The 19349-nt window shown below is 50.1% G+C and overlaps 1 protein-coding gene across 1 annotated transcript in view; it reads left to right on the forward strand.

Moving 5' to 3' along the window:
- Positions 1–19349, forward strand: part of LOC140126029 (uncharacterized) — a 259268-nt gene that overhangs the window by 134502 nt on the left and 105417 nt on the right. Inside the window, exons 13-16 of the mRNA XM_072145084.1 lie at positions 7793–7855; positions 10928–10990; positions 11858–11920; positions 13474–13536. Coding sequence (XP_072001185.1) covers positions 7793–7855; positions 10928–10990; positions 11858–11920; positions 13474–13536 — 252 coding nt within the window. The remainder of the gene's footprint in view (positions 1–7792; positions 7856–10927; positions 10991–11857; positions 11921–13473; positions 13537–19349) is intronic.

A 19349-nucleotide genomic window follows, 5' to 3' on the forward strand; every position in this document is an offset into this window, starting at 1 on the left:
CTCCTGTATTCTGCCTCTCCTCTGCTACTGTACTCTGCCTCTCCTCTGCTCCTGCATTCTGCCTCTCCTCTGCTCCTGTATTCTGCCTCTCCTCTGCTACTGTACTCTGCCTCTCCTCTGCTCCTGTATTCTGCCTCTCCTCTGCTCCTGTATTCTGCCTCTCCTCTGCTCATGTACTCTGCCTCTCCTCTGCTACTGTACTCTGCCTCTACTCTGCTCCTGTACCCTGCCTCTCCTCTGCTACTGTACTCTGCCTCTCATCTGCTCCTGTATTCTGCCTCTTCTCTGCTACTGTATTATGCCTCTTCTCTGCTCCTGTACTCTGCCTCTCCTCTGCTACTGTACTCTGCATCTCCTCTTCTCCTGTATTCTGCCTCTCCTCTATTCCTGTATTATTAATCTCCACTGCTCCTGTATTCTGCCTCTCCTCTGCTCCTGTTTTCTGCCTCTCCTCTCCTCTGCTCCTGTACTCAGCCTCTCCTCTGCTCCTGTACTTTAGAGTCAATAAACATTTATTGAAACAGAATAAAATAAAATACAATAAATGGCAAAAATATCCATTACAGAACAGAAGGCGTTTGGACAATGCTCAATATCATCAACCTGTGTTTTAGGAATAAGAATTCATAGAAAATGATGTACTTCCAAGATTGATAGTCAGGAGATAATAGTCGTTGCATAGAGCAAAGCAGATGAAGCGGTTGGATTTTAGGCTAGGATCTGTCGCCACTATTCAGGAAGCAATAGTTCAAAAATATATGTAGAACACGACAATACAGATACAAACAAGGAAGACAGGGGTTGGACACTGACGGGGGGGGGGGGGGAGTAGGTAAAAAGAGTAAAGCTAGGGAGAATGAGCAGATAAAGAAGATCGGAAAATAAGGTAGCATGTGAAGCTGTCTTAAGGTATTGACCCAGATGTAACCCAGGCCGCAAAAGAGGGTGAATCCCTGAAAGTTATCCATATGGACCATGTAGCGTAGAATTGCGTGACTTTGCCGTCATCAATAGCCTTTAACTCTTCCATTCTGAAGATATGATTGAGGGCGGCAACCCAGTCCGCTCTGGAGGGGGGAATAGGAGATCTCCAGCAGCGAGGAATAATCTGGCGAGTAGCTACAAGAAAATGTCTCAAGAGATCTTTCTTTATTCTTGAGATTGGTCCCGGGAGAGCCGAGAGCAGAGCCTGCTCTGCTGTCAGGGTGACCAGAGATTTGGTCAAAGTATTGTATAGCTGGTTAATATTCTGCCACAAAGGGGCGATGAGCGGACAGCTCCACCAAATATGGAGCATCGTGCCCGTGTCATTTCCACATCGCCAGCACTGGTCCGAGGTCTGAGGATCAATTTGCCTCAGCTTAACCGGGGTGCGGTACCAATGTGAAAGAATCTTAAAGTTGAGTTCCTGCAATCTGCAAGACGATGAGAGAACATGAGTTAGAGTGAAGACAGTAGTCCATTGCTCTGTGGTAAGTTCTTTACCCAGAGCCGACTCCCAGGCCTTAGCATAGTATGGTGTCAAATCCCCTGTCTCCTTTGCCAAGAATACTCCATACAGTAATGAGACCGTATGGGTGAGATGCGTGTCAGTAAGGCATAGTTCCTCAAATGTAGTGAGGGTAGATGTGAGAGTTGGAACAGGTGCCAGAGAGGAGATGAAATGCCGCAATTGGAGATATTTGAGCCAGGAACCAGGCATGTGTCCAGCGCCTATTTCCACCAAGGGCCTCAGTCCCCCTTCACCCACCACATCCCTAATTCTAGGGAGCGCGGAATCAATCCCCAAAAGAGAGTGAGCCTGGACTCCTGGAGTAAACTGTGGGTTACCCAACAGTGGGGTCAAGGGGCCCGGGACAGATACTATTTTGAGTTTGAATGCAAACTTCCTCCAAGCCTGTAGAATACCTTTCAGGGCCGAGGATATCTGGAGAGACTGTAGTGTGATAGACTGTGGCAACCAGAAAAAACCTAGTGCGTGTGGGGAGGAAAGCTCCAACTCTACTCTGACCCAGAGTTTTCTTGATTGGTGGTGGAAGAGGTCCAGTACACAATTGCCTATAGCTGCTCTATAGTAGGACGTAAAGTCCGGCATTCCCACCCCTCCAGCTATTTTGGGACGCGTGAGGAGGCTCCTCCGTATACGAGGAAGGGCGCCGCGCCAAACGAAGTGGCGAGCCAATTTATGAAGCGACATAAAGAAGCTTCGAGGTATGTCTATGGGTACAGTCTGAAACAAATATAGGAGGCGAGGCAAAATGTCCATTTTTAGTACGTTGACTCTCCCAAACCAGGACAAGGCTAACGATTGCCACTTAGTTAAATCGGCTGCTATGTTTGTCAATAATGGTTGGTGGTTGAGGGAGTAGAGGCGTGAAAGGTCCGAGGGAATGTGGACACCCAAATATTTAATAGATGTGTCCGACCAGCGAAAGGGGAAGACGGATGCTAGATGAGACGCCTCATTGGATGAGAGTGATACATTCAGCATCTCTGACTTCTGTAGGTTTACTTTAAAGTTGCTGAGTTTCCCATAAATTTCAAACTCCTTCAGAATTGCCGGGACAGAGATCTGGGGATTGGATACATAAAGGAGCAGATCATCTGCAAACAAAGACATCTTATGGTGGGCATGTCCGACTCTGATGCCCTGTATGTCAGGATTGTTCCGGAGAGCGATGGCCAGGGACTCCATCACGAGCAGATACAAGAAAGGTGACAACGGGCACCCCTGTCTGGTTCCATTGGAGATAGTGAATGGTAATGAGAGTGACCCGTTGACCTTGACCCTGGCAGAAGGGCTTCGGTACAGAGCCAAGATTCTCTCCCGCATATGAGGGCCCAGGCCGACGGAACGCAAGGTTGCCTCCAGGAACCCCCAGTGCACTCGATCAAAGGCCTTTTCAGCGTCAATGGATAACAAGCACATGGGGGTCCCGGAGGTCTGTGCCCTTGCTATCAAGGAGATGGTTTTAATTGTATTGTCCCTGGCCTCTCTGCCCGGGACAAATCCCACTTGTTCCTGGTGGATCAAGGAAGGGATAAGAGGTTGGAGACGGACCGCTAGAAGTTTTGAGAATATTTTGGTATCCACATTCAAGAGGGATATCGGGCGGAAGTTGCCACAGTGTGTCTGGTCCCTCCCCGCCTTGGGTATCACAGTAATGTAAGCTTGTAAAGCTTGGTTTGAGAAGGGGCAGTTCTCAGAGATGGCATTGAAAACCTTAGTCAATAAAGGTATCAGTTCCAGTTTACACATTTTGTATAGTCTAGAAGTAAACCCATCTGGACCCGGGCTCTTCCCGTTTTTAAGGTTTTTAATCACATGCGCCACCTCCTCCTCGGAAAAGTCATCCTCCAAAGAAGAGGCCTCTGCTTCTGGGATAGTGGGAAGTGCATTTGCCTCCAGGTAACTATTTACTGCAGGGGTGGGTGTGTTAGAGGGCCCCTGTTGGATGTCTCTGATGTTATATAGTTCTGAGTAAAATTTAGAGAATTCATCTAATATCTGGTATTCTTTATATACTAGGCCCTTTTCCGGTGAGTTTATGGAAAATATATGGGTAGTCGGAGTACGTGGGTGAATTGCTTTGGCCAGCCAAGCTCCACACTTATCACCATATTCAAAAAAACCTTTTTGCATACGCTCCCTAGCACAGCGATACTTTTGGTCCAGAATGGACAGAACTTCCTGCCTTATAGTGGAAATTTCAGCCTTTAGAAGCTCAGAGGGGGTGGATTTGTTAACACATTCTTTATCCGCTAGGGAAAGTAGTAAGCTTTTAAGTTTGTGGGCCCTCTCCCGTTTCAGTCTGGACCCATGTGATGTGAGAATGATTTGCAGTTTGTTTTTAAGAGCTTCCCAACTAGAAACAAGGGTGGAGTTATCTATGGATAAACTTTCTGACGCGTCTCGAATTGCGGCCTTCACCTCCTCTATACATAGTTGATCATCAAGAAGATGTTCGTTTAGCCTCCATGTGCCCTTTCGCCTTGTAGAAGGGGAGCCCGCTAGCGATCCAAATACCGGGGCATGATCAGACCATAAAAATGTGTCAATGGAGCATCTAGGCAACATGTCCAGCAGTCTATGTGAGAGGAATAAATAGTCTAATCTGTGGTAGGAATTGTGTGCTAAAGAATGGTAGCTATATTCCTTCGTGGAAGGATGTAATGTGCGCCACATGTCAACAAGATGAAGGGCACGCAGCTCAGTTTTCAGTCTTCGACGTTTGGCAAAGGAGACAGCGGACCTACCTGTGGATGTGTCCAAGTCCACGTCCATTACCATATTGAAGTCTCCCCCCATGATGATGTCGGAGCCATTAGCAAATTCTGCCAGGATCTGTAGGGTCGAGACACCAAAGGAGACCTGGTTGGAGTTGGGAAAATATACATTAGCAATGGTAAAGACAGCACCTCCAATACTGATTTTCAGAAACAAGAATCTACCATCCGGATCGTATTTGGAGTCTAGTAGAGTATAGTGAAGGGACTTATGTAATGCTATGGAGACCCCGCCTGCCTTTCGGTCAGGATGTGGAGAGTGGAACCACTTGGAGTATAGATTCGTCGGGCAGGCAGGTACAGCGTTGGCTACAAAGTGAGTTTCTTGAAAGAGGGCTATGAGAATCTTTTGTTTGTTGAGTCTGTACAGGATTTGTCCTCTTTTTGCGGGGGCATTAAGTCCCTTGACATTAAATGAACAGAAAGATAGAGCCAGATTATTCATGATGTTGTCCGAGAAGAAGAGACAGATAAAAATTAGGGAGAGAGAAAGAGAGAGAAGAGGGGCGGAGGAAGAGGAGGGAGAAGCTGCAAGGAAAGTTGAGACAAGGGTAAATTACAATTAAACAAACTTGCTAGAAATAAGATTAAACAACTAGACCGCGCTCACGGTCAACCAATTAGACAACACTAGGTTGTCAGGAATACCTTAAATTTGGGGTATCGTCTACAAATACACGAACGGGCTCGCCGTACGTGTAGACCCCAGAGGGGAACGGGTAAACTAGGAGAGAGGGGTACACAAGGCATATGCAACCCCCGTTTGCTGTAATTGAGGTAACAAGAAAAATGTAAATGCTAACTATCCAACATTTAGATGGTGTTTGTGGAATGAGTCCCTATTGGTAACCAAGCTGAAATTAGACAACAGGAGCATTATGGAATGTCCGGTAATCCGGGCCGGCGCGGGGAGGCCGCTCGTCTTCCCTGGCCTCTGCGGGCCCGACGTCTTGGAGGCCTAGCCAGCAGATGGGGAACCCCTCCAGGGCCCCCCGGATTGGGAAGCCTCGGCCATTCCACAATGACAGGGGCCGGAAAGCCAAGTGCAGCTGCTAGATCTTGGATATCAGAAGGATGTCGCAAGGTATATCTATTATCCCTGTAGCGGATATGGAGACAAAAGGGGAAGCCCCATGAGTATGGAATGTTCCGTTGTCTGAGTTCCTCTATAAAAGGCTTTAATGCTTTGCGTTTGAGCAACGTGAGACGAGATAGATCGGGGAGCAGCTGAAGACGTGTCCCTTGGAAGATGATATTCTCCGTTTCTCTGGCTTTGCGCATGATGGCATCTTTAATTTGGAACTTGTGAACTCTGCAAATGACATCTCTAGGTGGATCTTGGTCATTTGGTCTAGCTTGTAGTGATCGGTGGGCCCTGTCTAGCTCCAAGGGCGTGTCTGCCGGGACTTCCAACAGGGAGTTAAAAATCTGCTGGAGGGTATCATGGAGACGAGAAGATTCCACTGTTTCCGGAAGACCTCTGACCCTTATATTATTACGCCGACCTCTATTTTCAGTGTCATCCAACTGGTCCGCCAGGAATTGTAATTGAAATGCATGTGCAGATAATATGGCGTCATGGGTGTCCATTCTAGCTGTGAGGGTTGTTTGACTGTCTTCTGTAGCGGAAACTCTGGCTTGCAAATTTTGAACATCTTCTCTCACCACTCCCAACTCTGCTCCATAGGCCTGTTCTAGGCGCGCCATGTAACTTTCCATGTCCTCCCTAGTAGGGATAGAGCGAAGATGGGCACGGAGGGCTCGCAACTCCGCCAGCGCTCCAAATTCTTGTGATAGAAGCACAGGCGGGAACTCAGACATCATCACATGTGCATGTTGGGTTGAGGGAGAGGAGTATGTGGAGTGAGGGGACATCACAGGGTCTGCCCCAGGTAGGAGCTGAGGTGCAGACGGCGGGAGCGAGAGGGATGGTGCGCATGCGGCCGGTGAGACATTCACTGGGGTGTCTGGCCATTCCTGGGAGGGCCAGAGGACAGGGGAGCAGGGTCCGTCTGGCATACAATTAGACACTGCCGAAGTGGAAGCTCCCCCTGGGCTGGTAGGAGAAAGCAACCAGCCACTATGTCCCACACTCTGGGTGACCCCAGTTTCCCCAGTGCCCCCCAGGCTTGCGGATGGGACCTGTGATGGGGCAGGTATTGCTTGTCCCTCTGGGACTGGAGTGAGAAGGTGAACGTTTCCCTGCTGTAAGGGGGTAGGAGGCATTATGGCTGGTGTCTGCTCCTGGGACATTGTGTCTCTGCTCACCTCTCCTGTCGTCATGGCCGCAGTAGAGGGTGCCTGCTCCTCTGCAGCTGTGTCTGCTGGCCGCCGTTGGAGTGCAGGCAGGCACTGCTGTGTTGCGGCGTCTGGTGGCGCCGCCATCTTTGACATTGCCACAGACTGTGCGGCTGCGGCTGTCGGCTGGGCACCGGGTCGGGAGCCCCCGCACTTCCCGGGAGCTTCTTCTCCAGCTGTGCGCCTCGGGTGCACGTGCGCTCCGCTCCGTCGCACCGTCTCTGCGACTTTGACGGGAGCCGCCACTTTGGACCCGGCCATGCCACGTGGTGCGGCCCGGGGAAGTCCCGCCGCTGGGTCTCCCTGCGTTCCGGAGGCCTCCGCCACGGCTGTGCGTCTCTGAGGAGGCGAGTGGCGCTGTTCCGGGTTGGAGGTGGACGGCATATCCGCGCCGGTCGCCATGCTGGAGCCACGCGGTGATGAGGAGGAGGTCGCGCCTGGAGTCAGGTATCTCCCAATCCCACGGGTTCCCGTTCTGGTGAGGGGAGTAGAGGATGTTTTGGGGTCTCCCCGCTTTTTGGGTCCCATCTGTAGGGCAATGGTGTGCTGGATAGAAGTCAGTACAGCTTCTTACGGGGGTATAATGCAGGAGCTACTCAGATGTGCGACCAGTCTCCACCATAGTCAAGCCACGCCCCCCTCTGCTCCTGTACTTTGCCTCTCCTCTGCTCCTGTATTCTGCCTCTCCTCTGCTCCTGTACTCTGCCTCTCCTCTGCTCCTGTATTCTGCCTCTCCTCTGCTCCTGTATTCTGCCTCTCCTCTGCTCCTGTACTCTGCCTCTCCTTTTGCTCCTGTAAACTACCTCTCCTCTGCTCCTCTACTCTACGTCTCCTCTGCTACTGTACTCTGCCTCTCCTCTGCTACTGTACTCTGCCTCTCCTTTGCTCCTGCATTCTGCTTCTCCTCTACTCCTGTATTCTGCCTCTCCTCTGCTCCTGTATTCTGCCTCTCCTCTCCTCTGCTCCTGTACTCTGCCTCTCCTCTGCTCCTGTACTATGTATCTCCTCTGCTCCGGTACTCTGCCTCTCCTCATCTCCTGTATTCTGCCTCTCCTCTGCTCCTGTACTCTGCCTCTCCTCTGCTCCTGTTTTCTGGAACTCCTCTTCTCCTGCATTCTGCCTCTCCTTTTCTCCTGTATAAAATATAGTATCTATGGAGCATGATTAGCTGGTTGTCTCTTGTAACATCCATCATCTTCTAATACAGCAAAAGAGATGAAGATGAGGCAACAGAAGAGAGGAGATTTTTAGCAAAACGACTCCCTCGTGGGTAAGATAAAGGCGGATATGTGCTACAGTTACTTATATTAACAACTTGTAATGTCACCTAACAGGAAAAGCGTAATTCTCCCGCTCCTCTCCTCTGCTCCTGTACTCTGCCTCTCCTCTGCTCCTGTATTCTGCCTCTCCTCTGCTCCTGTACACTGCCTCTCCTCTGCTCCTGTACTCTGCCTCTTCTCTGCTCCTGTACTCTGCCTCTCCTCTGCTCCTGTACTCTGCCTCTCCTCTGCTCCTGTATTCTGCCTCTCCTTTGCTCCTGTATTCTGCCCCTCCTCAGCTCCTGTACTCTGCCTCTCCTCTGCTACTGTATTCTGCCTCTTCTCTGCTACTGTACTCTGCCTCTCCTCTGCTACTGTACTCTGCATCTCCTCTATTCCTGTATTATTAATCTCCACTGCTCCTGTATTTTGCCTCTCCCCTGCTCCTGTGTTCTGCCTCTCCTCTGCTCCTGTACTCTGCCTCTCCTCTGCTCCTGTACTCTGCCTCTCCTCTGCTCCTGTATTCTGCCTCTCCTCTGCTCCTGTATTCTGCCTCTCCTCTCCTCTGCTCCTGTATTCCGCCTCTCCTCTGCTACTGTACTCTGCCTCTCCTCTGCTCCTGTATTCTGCCTCTCCTCTGCTCCTGTACTCTTCCTCTCCTCTGCTACTGTACTCTGCATCTCCTCTGCTCCTTTTTTCTGCCTCTGCTCTGCTCCTGTACTCTGCCTCTCCTCTGCTCCTGTACTCTGCCTCTCCTCTGCTCCTGTATTCTGCCTCTCCTTTGCTCCTGTATTCTGCCCCTCCTCAGCTCCTGTACTCTGCCTCTCCTCTGCTGCTGTACTCTGCCTCTCCTCTGCTACTGTATTCTGCCTCTTTTCTGCTCCTGTACTCTGCCTCTCCTTTTGCTCCTGTAAACTACCTCTCCTCTGCTCCTCTACTATACGTCTCCTCTTCTCCTGTACTCTGCCTCTCCTCTGCTCCTGTATTCTGCCTCTCCTCTGCTCCTGTACTCTGCCTCTCCTCTGCTCCTGTATTCTGCCTCTCCTTTGCTCCTGTATTCTGCCTCTCTTCTGCTCCTGTATTCTGCCTCTCCTCTGCTCCAGTACTGTGCTTCTCCTCTGCTCCTGTATTCTGCCTCTCCTCTGCTCCTGTATTCTGCCTCTCCTCTGCTCCTGTACTCTGCCTCTCCTCTGCTCTTGAATTCTTCCTCTCCTCTGCTCCTGTATTCTGCCTCTTTTCTGCTCCTGTATTCTGCCACTCCTCTACTTCTGTATTCTGCCTCTCCTCTGCTTCTGTACTCTGCCTCTCCTATGCTCCTGTATTCTGCCTCTCCTCTGTTACTGCACTCTGCATCTCCTCTGCTCCTGTATTCTGCCTCTCCTCTAATCCTGTATTATTAATCTCCAATGCTCCTGTACTCTGCATCTCCTCTGCTCCTGTATTCTGCCTCTCCTCTAATCCTGTATTATTAATCTCCTCTGCTCCTGTATTCTGCCTCTCCTCTGCTATTGTACTCTGCATCTCCTCTGCTCCTGTACTCTGCCTCTCCTCTGCTCCTGTATTATGCCTCTCCTCTGCTCCTGTATTCTGCCTCTCCTCTGCTCCTGTATTCTGCCTCTCTACTGATACTGTACTCTGCCTCTCCTCTGCTCCTGTATTCTGCCTCTCCTCTGTTAATGTATTCTGCCTCTTCTCTGCTCCTGTACTCTGCCTCTCCTCTGCTCCTTGATTTGCCTCTCCTCTCCTCCTGTATTCTGCATCTCCTCTGCTACTGTACTCTGCCTCTCCTCTGCTACTGTACTCTGCCTCTCCTCTGCTCCTGCACTCTGCCTCTCCTCTGCTCCTGTATTCTGCCTCTCCTCTGCTCCTGTACTCTGCCTCTCCTCTGCTACTGTACTCTGCCTCTCCTCTGCTTCTGTATTCTGCCTCTCCTCTGCTCCTGTACTCTGCCTCTCCTCTGCTACTGTACTCTGCATCTCCTCTGCTCCTGTATTCTGCCTCTCCTCTGCTCCTGTATTCTGCCTCTCCTCTCCTCTGCTCCTGTACTCTGCATCTCCTCTGCTCCTGTATTCTGCCTCTCCTCTAATCCTGTATTATTAATCTCCTCTGCTCCTGTATTCTGCCTCTCCTCTGCTATTGTACTCTGCATCTCCTCTGCTCCTGTACTCTGCCTCTCCTCTGCTCCTGTATTATGCCTCTCCTCTGCTCCTGTATTCTGCCTCTCCTCTGCTCCTGTATTCTGCCTCTCTACTGATACTGTACTCTGCCTCTCCTCTGCTCCTGTATTCTGCCTCTCCTCTGTTAATGTATTCTGCCTCTTCTCTGCTCCTGTACTCTGCCTCTCCTCTGCTCCTTGATTTGCCTCTCCTCTCCTCCTGTATTCTGCATCTCCTCTGCTACTGTACTCTGCCTCTCCTCTGCTACTGTACTCTGCCTCTCCTCTGCTCCTGCACTCTGCCTCTCCTCTGCTCCTGTATTCTGCCTCTCCTCTGCTCCTGTACTCTGCCTCTCCTCTGCTACTGTACTCTGCCTCTCCTCTGCTTCTGTATTCTGCCTCTCCTCTGCTCCTGTACTCTGCCTCTCCTCTGCTACTGTACTCTGCATCTCCTCTGCTCCTGTATTCTGCCTCTCCTCTGCTCCTGTATTCTGCCTCTCCTCTCCTCTGCTCCTGTATTCTGCCTCTCCTTTGCTCCTGTACTCTGCCTCTCCTCTGCTACTGTACTCTGCCTCTCCTCTGCTCCTGTACTCTGCCTCTCCTCTGCTCCTGTACTCTGCCTCTCCTCTGCTACTGTACTCTGCCTCTCCTCTGCTCCTGTATTCTGCCTCTCCTCTGCTACTGTATTCTGCCTCTTCTATGCTCCTGTACTCTTCCTTTCCTCTGCTCCTGTACTATGTATCTCCTCTGCTCCGGTACTCTGCCTCTCCTCTTCTCCTGTATTCTGCCTCTCCTCTGCTTCTGTATTCTGCCTCTCCTCTGCTTTTTCTTTCCGACAGATTTATAGGAATTAATGCAATAAAATATAGTATCTATGGAGCATGACTGGCTGTATGACTCTTGTAACATCCATCATCTTCTAATACAGGAAAAGAGATGAAGAAGAGGCAACAGAAGAGAGGAGATTTTTAACAAAAAGACTCCCTCGTGGGTAAGATAAAGGCTGATATGTGCTACAGTTACTTATATTAACAACTTGTAATGTCACCTAACAGGAAAAGCATAATCCTCCCACTCCACTCCTCTGCTCCTGTACTCTGCCTCTCCTCTGCTCCTGTATTCTGCCTCTCCTCTGCTCCTTTACTCTGCCTCTCCTCTGCTACTGTACTCTGCCTCTCCTCTGCTCCAGTAGTCTGCCTCTCCTCTGCTCCAGTAGTCTGCCTCTCCTCTGCTCCAGTAGTCTGCCTCTCATCTCCTCCTGTATTCTGCCTCTCCCCTGCTCTTGAATTTTTCCTCTCCTCTGCTCCTGTAATCTGCCTCTTTTCTGCTCCTGTATTATGCCTCTCTTCTGCTCCTGTGATATTCCTCTCCTCTGCTTCTGTACTCTGCCTCTCCTCTGCTCCTGTACTCTGCCTCTCCTCTGCTCCTGTATTCTGCCTCTCCTCTGCTCCTATACTCTGGTCTCCTCTGCTCCTATACTCAGCTGTACTCTGCTCCTGTATTCTGCCTCTCCTCTACTTCTGCATACTGCCTCTCCTCTGCTTCTATACTCTGCCTCTCCTCTGCTCCTGTTTTCTGCCTCTCCTCTTCTCCTGTATTCTGCCTTTCCTCTGCTCCTGTACTCTGTCTCTCCTCTTCTCCTGTATTCTGCCGCTCCTCTGCTCCGGTACTCTGCCTCTCCTCTTCTCCTGTATTCTGCCTCTCCTCTGCTCCTGTACTCTGTCTCTCCTCTGCTCCTGTTTTCTGGAACTCCTCTTCTCCTGTACTCTGCCTCTCCTCTTCTCCTGTATAAAATATAGTATCTATGGAGCATGATTAGCTGGTTGTCCCTTGTAACTTCCATCATCTTCTAATACAGGAAAAGAGATGAAGAAGAGGCAACAGAAGAGAGGAGATTTTTAACAAAAAGACTCCCTCGTGGGTAAGATAAAGGCTGATATGTGCAACAGTTACTCATATTAACAACTTGTAATGTCACCTAACAGGAAAAGCATAATTCTCCAGCTCCTGTACTCTGCCTCTCCTCTACTCCTGTATTCTGCCTCTCCTCTGCTCCTGTACTCTGCCTATCCTCTGCTCCTGTACTCTGCCTCTCCTCTGCTCCTGTATTCTGCCTCTCCTCTGCTCCTGTATTCTGCCTCTCCTCTGCTACTGTACTCTGCCTCTCCTCTGCTCCTGTACTCTGCCTCTCCTCTGCTCCTGTACTCCGCCTCTCTTCTGCTCCTGTCTTCTGCCTCTGCTCCTGTATTCTGCCTCTCCTCTACTACTGTACTCTGCCTCTCCTCTGCTCCTGCATTCTGCCTCTCCTCTGCTCCTGTATTCTGCCTCTACTCTGCTCCAGTAGTCTGCCTCTCCTCTGCTCTTTGATTTGCCTCTCCTCTCCTCCTGTATTCTGCATCTCCTCTGACCCTGTTCTCTGCCTCTAACCTCCTCTTGAATTCTTCTTCTCCTCTGCTCCTGTATTCTGCCTCTCCTCTGCTCCTGTATTATGCCTCTTTTCTGCTCCTGTATCTGCCTCTCTTCTGCTCCTGTGATATTCCTCTCCTCTGCACTTGTATTCATCCTCTCCTCTGCTCCTGTATTCTGCCTGTCCTCTGCTCCTGTATTTTGCCTCTCCTCTGCTCCTATATTCTTCATCTCCTCTGCTCCTGTACTCTGCCTCTTTTCTGCTCCTGTATCTGCCTCTCTTCTGCTCCTGTACTCTGCCTCTCCTCTGCTCCTGTACTCTGCCTCTCCTCTGCTTCTGTATTCTTCCTCTTTTCTGCTCCTGTACTCTGCCTCTGCTCTGCTCCTGTACTCTGCCTCTCCTCTGCTCCTGTACTCAGCTCTCCTCTGCTCCTGTATTCTGCCTCTCCTCTACTTCTGTATTCTGCCTCACCTCTGCTTCTATACTCTGCCTCTACTCTGCTCCTGTTTTCTGCCTCTCCTCTGCTCCCGTACTCTGTCTCTCCTCTTCTCCTGTATTCTGCCTCTCCTCTGCTCCTGTACTCTGTCTCTCCTCTTCTCCTGTATTCTGCCGCTCCTCTGCTCTGGTACTCTGCCTCTCCTCTGCTCCTGTTTTCTGCCTCTCCTCTCCTCTGCTCCTGTATTCTGCCTCTCCTCTGCTCCTGTACTCTGTCTCTCCTCTGCTCCTGTTTTCTGGAACTCCTCTTCTCCTGTACTCTGTCTCTCCTCTTCTCCTGTATTCTGCCTCTCCTCTGCTCCTGTACTCTGTCTCTCCTCTTCTCCTGTATTCTGCCGCTCCTCTGCTCTGGTACTCTGCCTCTCCTCTGCTCCTGTTTTCTGCCTCTCCTCTCCTCTGCTCCTGTATTCTGCCTCTCCTCTGCTCCTGTACTCTGTCTCTCCTCTGCTCCTGTTTTCTGGAACTCCTCTTCTCCTGTACTCTGCCTCTCCTCTTCTCCTGTATAATATATAGTATCTATGGAGCATGATTAGCTGGTTGGTCTTTGTAACTTCCATCATCTTCTAATACAGGAAAAGAGATGAAGAAGAGGCAACAGAAGAGAGGAGATTTTTAACAAAACGACTCCCTCGTGGGTAAGATAAAGGCTGATATGTTCTACAGTTACTCATATTAACAACTTGTAATGTCACCTAACAGGAAAAGCATAATTCTCCAGCTCCTGTATTCTGCCTCTCCTCTGCTTCTTTATTCTGCCTCTCCTCTGCTCCTGTATTCTGCCTCTCCTCTGCTCCTGTACTCTGCCTCTCCTCTGCTCCTCTACTCTACGTCTCTTCTGCTCCTGTATTCTGCCTCTCCTCTGCTCATGTATTCTGCCTCTCCTCTGCTACTGTATTCTGCCTCTCCACTGCTCCTGTACTCTGCCTCTCCTCTGCTTCTTTATTCTGCCTCTCCTCTGCTCCTGTATTCTGCCTCTCCTCTGCTCCTGTACTCTGCCTCTACTCTGCTCCTCTACTCTACGTCTCTTCTGCTCCTGTATTCTGCCTCTCCTCTGCTCATGTATTCTGCCTCTCCTCTGCTACTGTATTCTGCCTCTCCTCTCCTCCTGTATTCTGTCTCTCCTCTGCTCCTGTACTCTGCCTCTCCTCTGCTCCTGTATTCTGCCTCTCTTCTGCTCCTGTGATATTCCTCTCCTCTCCTCCTGTATTCTGCTCCTGTATTTTGTTTCTTCTCAGCATCTGTACTCTGCCTCTCCTCTTCTGCTGTATTCTGCATTTTCTCTGCTCCTGTACTCTGCCTCTCCTCTGCTCCTGTACTCTCCCTCTCTCTGCTCCTGTATTCTGCCTCTCCTCTGCTCCTGTACTCTTTTTTTCCTTTGCTTCTGTACTCTGCCTCTTCTCGTTCCTGTACTCTGCATTTCCTCTGCTCCGAAACTCTGCTTGTCTATGTCTCTTGTACTTTGCCTCTCCTCTGCTCCGGTATTGTGCTACTATCTTGTTCCTGTACTCTTTCTCTCCTTTGCTCCGGAAATCTGCCTCTTCTCTGCTCCTAAACTCTGCTTCTCCTCTGCTCTTGCACTTTGCCTCTCCTCTCCTCTGCACATGTACTCTGCCTCTCCTCTGCTCCAGTATTCTGCCTCTCCTCTGCTCCTGTATTCTGCCTCTCCTCTGCTCCTGTAATCTGCCTCTCCTCTGCTCCTGTATTCTGCCTCTCCTCTGCTCCTGTATTCTGCCTCTCCTCTGCTCCTGTACTCTGCCTCTCCTCTGCTCCTGTACTCTGCCTCTCCTCTGCTCATGTACTGTGCCTCTCCTCTGCTCCTGTGCTCTGCCTCTCCTCTGCTTCTGTACTCTGCCTCTCCTCTCCTCTGCTCCTGTACTCTGCCTCTTTTCTGCTCCTGTATTCTGCCTCTCCTCTGCTCCTGTATTCTGCCTCTCCTCTGCTCCTGTGCTCTGCCTCTCCTCTGCTCCGGTCAGATACATAGGAATTAGTTGTAGTACTATATAGTATATATGACGCATGACTTCCTATTTGTCCTATTTACCATCCATCATCTTCTTATACAGGAAATGAGGAAGAGGAGGAGATGATGCGATGATGATCGCTGAGTGATTTGATGTTCCCTACATGGAGAAGCATAATTATTACTTGTTATGCCATAAATATAATAAAGAACATTACCCTCTACTCCTGGTCTGTCTCTCTATCATGTGCTCAGTAGGACACATCCCATAATGTCTGACATGTATGTTTTTTAGGTTTTTTCATTTGGTCTCAGGGATTTCTTTGTGTCATGTTCCCCCCGTGTAATAATCCCCTCCCCCACTCTCCTCTTATACATCAAAGCACACAATTCCCTGCAGTTCTTTTTAAGTCCCTGGATATGCAAACAATGGGGGGGGGGGGATTGTGAAAATTTACTAAATGATACAATTACAGGTAAAAACAATCCTGATAATAATAATTATTATCCATGTTATTAGCAACGATTGATAAAGCATGAAATCTAATAATGAAACCTCGTAATGATAAAGTCCCATACAGGACTGGATACAATTATGGGGCCATCACAATCCTCTAATGTAGATGTAGAATTTATTCTGGGTAACATCTCAGATTATCTTAATTAGTGATGAGCGAAACTATTCAGGTTCCGGTTTGTTAAGTTCTGTGGAATAAGTTTGGGTTTTCCATTCTGAACACCTGCTGCTAACACCCATGATCAGTGCTGGGACCGATCACTGGTGTTGCTGCTCGTTGCTATTTGACACCTTAGATCAGTTCCGGCTTGTGGGTGCTCTCCGCCATTTTCCCTTGGAGTGTCATTCCCTGTGACGTCATTGAGGAGCAACGGTCCTAGTGAAGATTCTGCCACCAATGGCAGGTGCTCTTAAGCACTAACGCTGAACCCAAACCCGGACTCTTGGATGAAATATGGGTTCAGAAATAGAGATGAGCGAGCACTAAAATGCTCGAGTGCTGGTTATTCGAGTCGAACCTTTTCCGATGCTCGAGTGCTCGTTTCGAATAACGAACCCCATTGAAGTCAATGGGAGACTCGAGCATTTTTCAAGGGGACCAAGGCTCTGCACAGGGAAGCTTGGCCAAACACCTGGAAACCTCAGAAAATGATGGAAACACCAGGGAAATGGACAGGAAACAGCAGGGGCAGCATGCATGGATGCCTCTGAGGCTGCTTAATCGCACCATTATGCCAAAATTATGGGCAGCAGCATGGCCATGACAGAGTGACCGAATGAGGCTAGATAGCATCTAAGACACCCAATAATTGACCCTGACACTATAGGGGATGGCATGCGAAGGCAGCGGCAGCAGCAGCAGCAGGCTAGAGAGTGGCAGAAAATCACAGCTGGTAAAACACCCGAAAATGTAGCCTGACATAGCTCATTTGGTAAGGGGACGACGTGTGGAGGCAGCTATGGAGACGACTTTTGGAGGCAGCTATGGAGACGATGTGTGTAGGCAGCTATAAAGACAACGTGTGGAGGCAGCCATGGAGACGGCATATGGAGGCAGCTATAAAGACGACGTGTGAAGGCAGCTATGGAGACGGCGTGTGGAAGTTGCTATGGAGACAACGTGTGGAGGCTGCTATGGAGACGACGTGTGGCGGCAGCTATAAAGACGACGTGTGGAGGCAGCTATGGAGACGGCGTGTGGAGGTTGCTGTGGAGACAACGTGTGGAGGCTGCTATGGAGACAACGTGTGGAGGCAGCTATGTGGATGACTTTTGGAGGCTGCTTTGAAGACGACGTGTGGAGGCAGCTATGGAGACGACATGTGGAGGCAGCTATGGAGACGACATGTGGAGGCAGCTATGGAAACGGCATGTGGAGGCAATGGGGATGGTTATGGCACCCGAGGTGAACAAAAGGAGGTGAGAAAAAAGGAGTGAAAAGATAGATTTTAGAGGTAAAAGGTTATAGTAGTAGATTAAAGTTGCTGCAGTTCAAACGATGTTAGTTGGATCTTGGGATGGAGCTGGTGGTCAGCTTCCACACAAGCTTTTGCCTGTCCAAGCCCCTGTCTCTCGGCTCCTCCCCACCCAAAATGGACCTGGGGGCCCGAAGCGTTTACTTTGAAAAAATTATCATTTGCAAAGCAGGCGGGGGCTACAAACAGCATTTCTAAAAACCTTTTGGGTAAGATCAAGTGCAGTACTGTTCTTATAAATATTTGGCCTGGTTATGGCGGGGGAGGGGAACGTAAAGAGATGTGCAAGTAGCGCTAAAATAATATCGGTCAGTGATAAAAGTTGGGCGGGATATTTTGTGGATAACATAGCAGGGCGGCAACAAAGTTAACAAGTTTGATGTGGAAGCCGTTAAAACAACCCAAAATTTTGCCCAGCACAGCTCGTTTTCTAAGGGGACGATGTATGGAGGCAGCTATGTGGACGACTTTTGGAGGCAGCTATGGAGACGACGTGTGGAGGTAGCAATGGAAACAACGTGTGGAGGCAGCAATGGAGACAACGTGTGGAGGCAGCTATAAAGACGACGTGTGGAGGCTTCTATTAAGACGACGTGTGGAGGCTGCTATGGAGACAATTAAATTTGGACAGTATCTGTATGTGGCACTCCCAAAAAAATTTTAAAACGGAGGACCGGGTAGGTGGCCCTCCAGATAAATTAAATACATAGAGTACTATAGCTACAGCCAGTTGGCCCTGGCAAACAATAGCCAGTTGCCTCTGCTTTAGTGTACAAAGAGGAGGAGAAGGAAGACAATGAGGAGGAGGAGTGCATACATTATTCAGGTTGATCTTCTTTCACCTGGTGGAGAATGAAAATCTGGAGAAATCCAGGCTTCATTCATCTTGATAAGCGGCAGCCTGTCAGCACTGTCAGTCGACAGGCGTGTACGCTTATCGGTGATGATGTCACCAGCTGCACTGAAAACCCGCTCAGACAACACGCTAGCGGCAGGGCAGGCAAGAACCTCCAAGGCACACAGCGCCAGTTGGGGCCAGATGTCCAGCTTTGAAACCCAGTAGTTGTAGGGAGCTATGTGATCATTTAGGACGATGGTATGGTCAGCTACGTACTCCCTCACCATCTTTCTATAAAGATCAGCCCTACTCTGCCGAGACTGGGGACAGGTGACAGTGTCTATCTGGGGTGACATAAAACTGGGAAAGGCCTTGTCAAGCGTACCCCTGCCAGTGCTGGACAAGCTACCTGCTCGCCTACTCTCCCTCGCTACTTGTCCCGCAGAATTACGCCCTGTGCCGCTAGCGCTGTCAGATGGGAAAGACTGTTTCAGCTTGTGCACCAGGGCTGGTATTAATGCATTCTCACACTCCTTTCCTCTACAGGGATGAGAGTGGAAAGATTTTGCTTGTACCGTGGGTCCAGGAGAGTGAATACCCAGTAATCGGTGCTGGAAAAAATTCTTTGAACGCGAGGGTCATGGGATAGGCAGCCTAGCATGAAATCTGCCATATGCGCCAGAGTCCCAACGCGCAATAATTCACTCCCCTCACTGGCCTGACTCTCCATTTCCTCCTCCTCCTCCAACTCCTCTTCTTCTGCCCATACACGCTGAACAGTTTAGGACTGAGCAATGGTCCCCTCTTCTGTCTCGCCAACATTCTCCTCCAGCGGCATCGCCACTGACCATCTGTGTTGACTCCTCAAAGTTACTCAGCACCTGACAGATATCAGACATCCACGTCCACTCCTCATTGTAGACTTGAGGAAGCTGACTGACCTGTCTACTAGTTCTGGTGGAAGTTGACATCTGGAAGTCTACAATCGCCCTGCGCTGCTGGTAAACTCTGGATAACATGGTTAATGTCAAATTCCACCTAGTAGGCACGTCGCACAACAGTCAGTGAGCGGGCAGTTGGAGGCCGCGCTGCGCTGCCCTGAGAGTGGCAGAATCTGTGGTCGACTTTCTGAAATGCGCACAGATGCGGCGCACCTTAGCGACGGCACTGCTGCTGCGCCTAGAGCTACTGACTGATGACGCCACGCCCACGGATGGTAATTCTGAGGAGGAGGAGGGGTGGGAGGAGGAGGAGGCATAGTAGGCCTGAGAGACCGTGACTGAGTTGGGCCCCGCAATCCTCTGCGTCGGCAGTATATGAGCGATCCAGGGTCAGACTCGGTCCCAGCCTCCATCAAGTTAACCCAATGTGCCGTCACCGATATACAGTGGCCCTGCACAGCAGCACTCGTGCACGTGTCCGTGGTTAGGTGGACCTTGTCAGAAACTGCGTTGGTCAGGGCACGGATGATATTGTCTGACACGTGCTGCTGCAGGGCTGGGACGGCAAACAGACCGAATACAGAGGGGCGGCCGCCGCCATGAGGTTGCGAAAGGCCTCGGTCTCTACCAGCAGCATCTCCAGGCTCAGTAATTTGGAGATGTGGACGTTGAGGGCTTGGGTGGGTGGAACTGTATTTCCTCCTGCGCTCCAGTGTC

The sequence above is a fragment of the Engystomops pustulosus genome, chromosome 4 (assembly GCF_040894005.1).
Source record: "Engystomops pustulosus chromosome 4, aEngPut4.maternal, whole genome shotgun sequence".
Classification (NCBI taxonomy): Eukaryota; Metazoa; Chordata; class Amphibia; order Anura; family Leptodactylidae; genus Engystomops; species Engystomops pustulosus.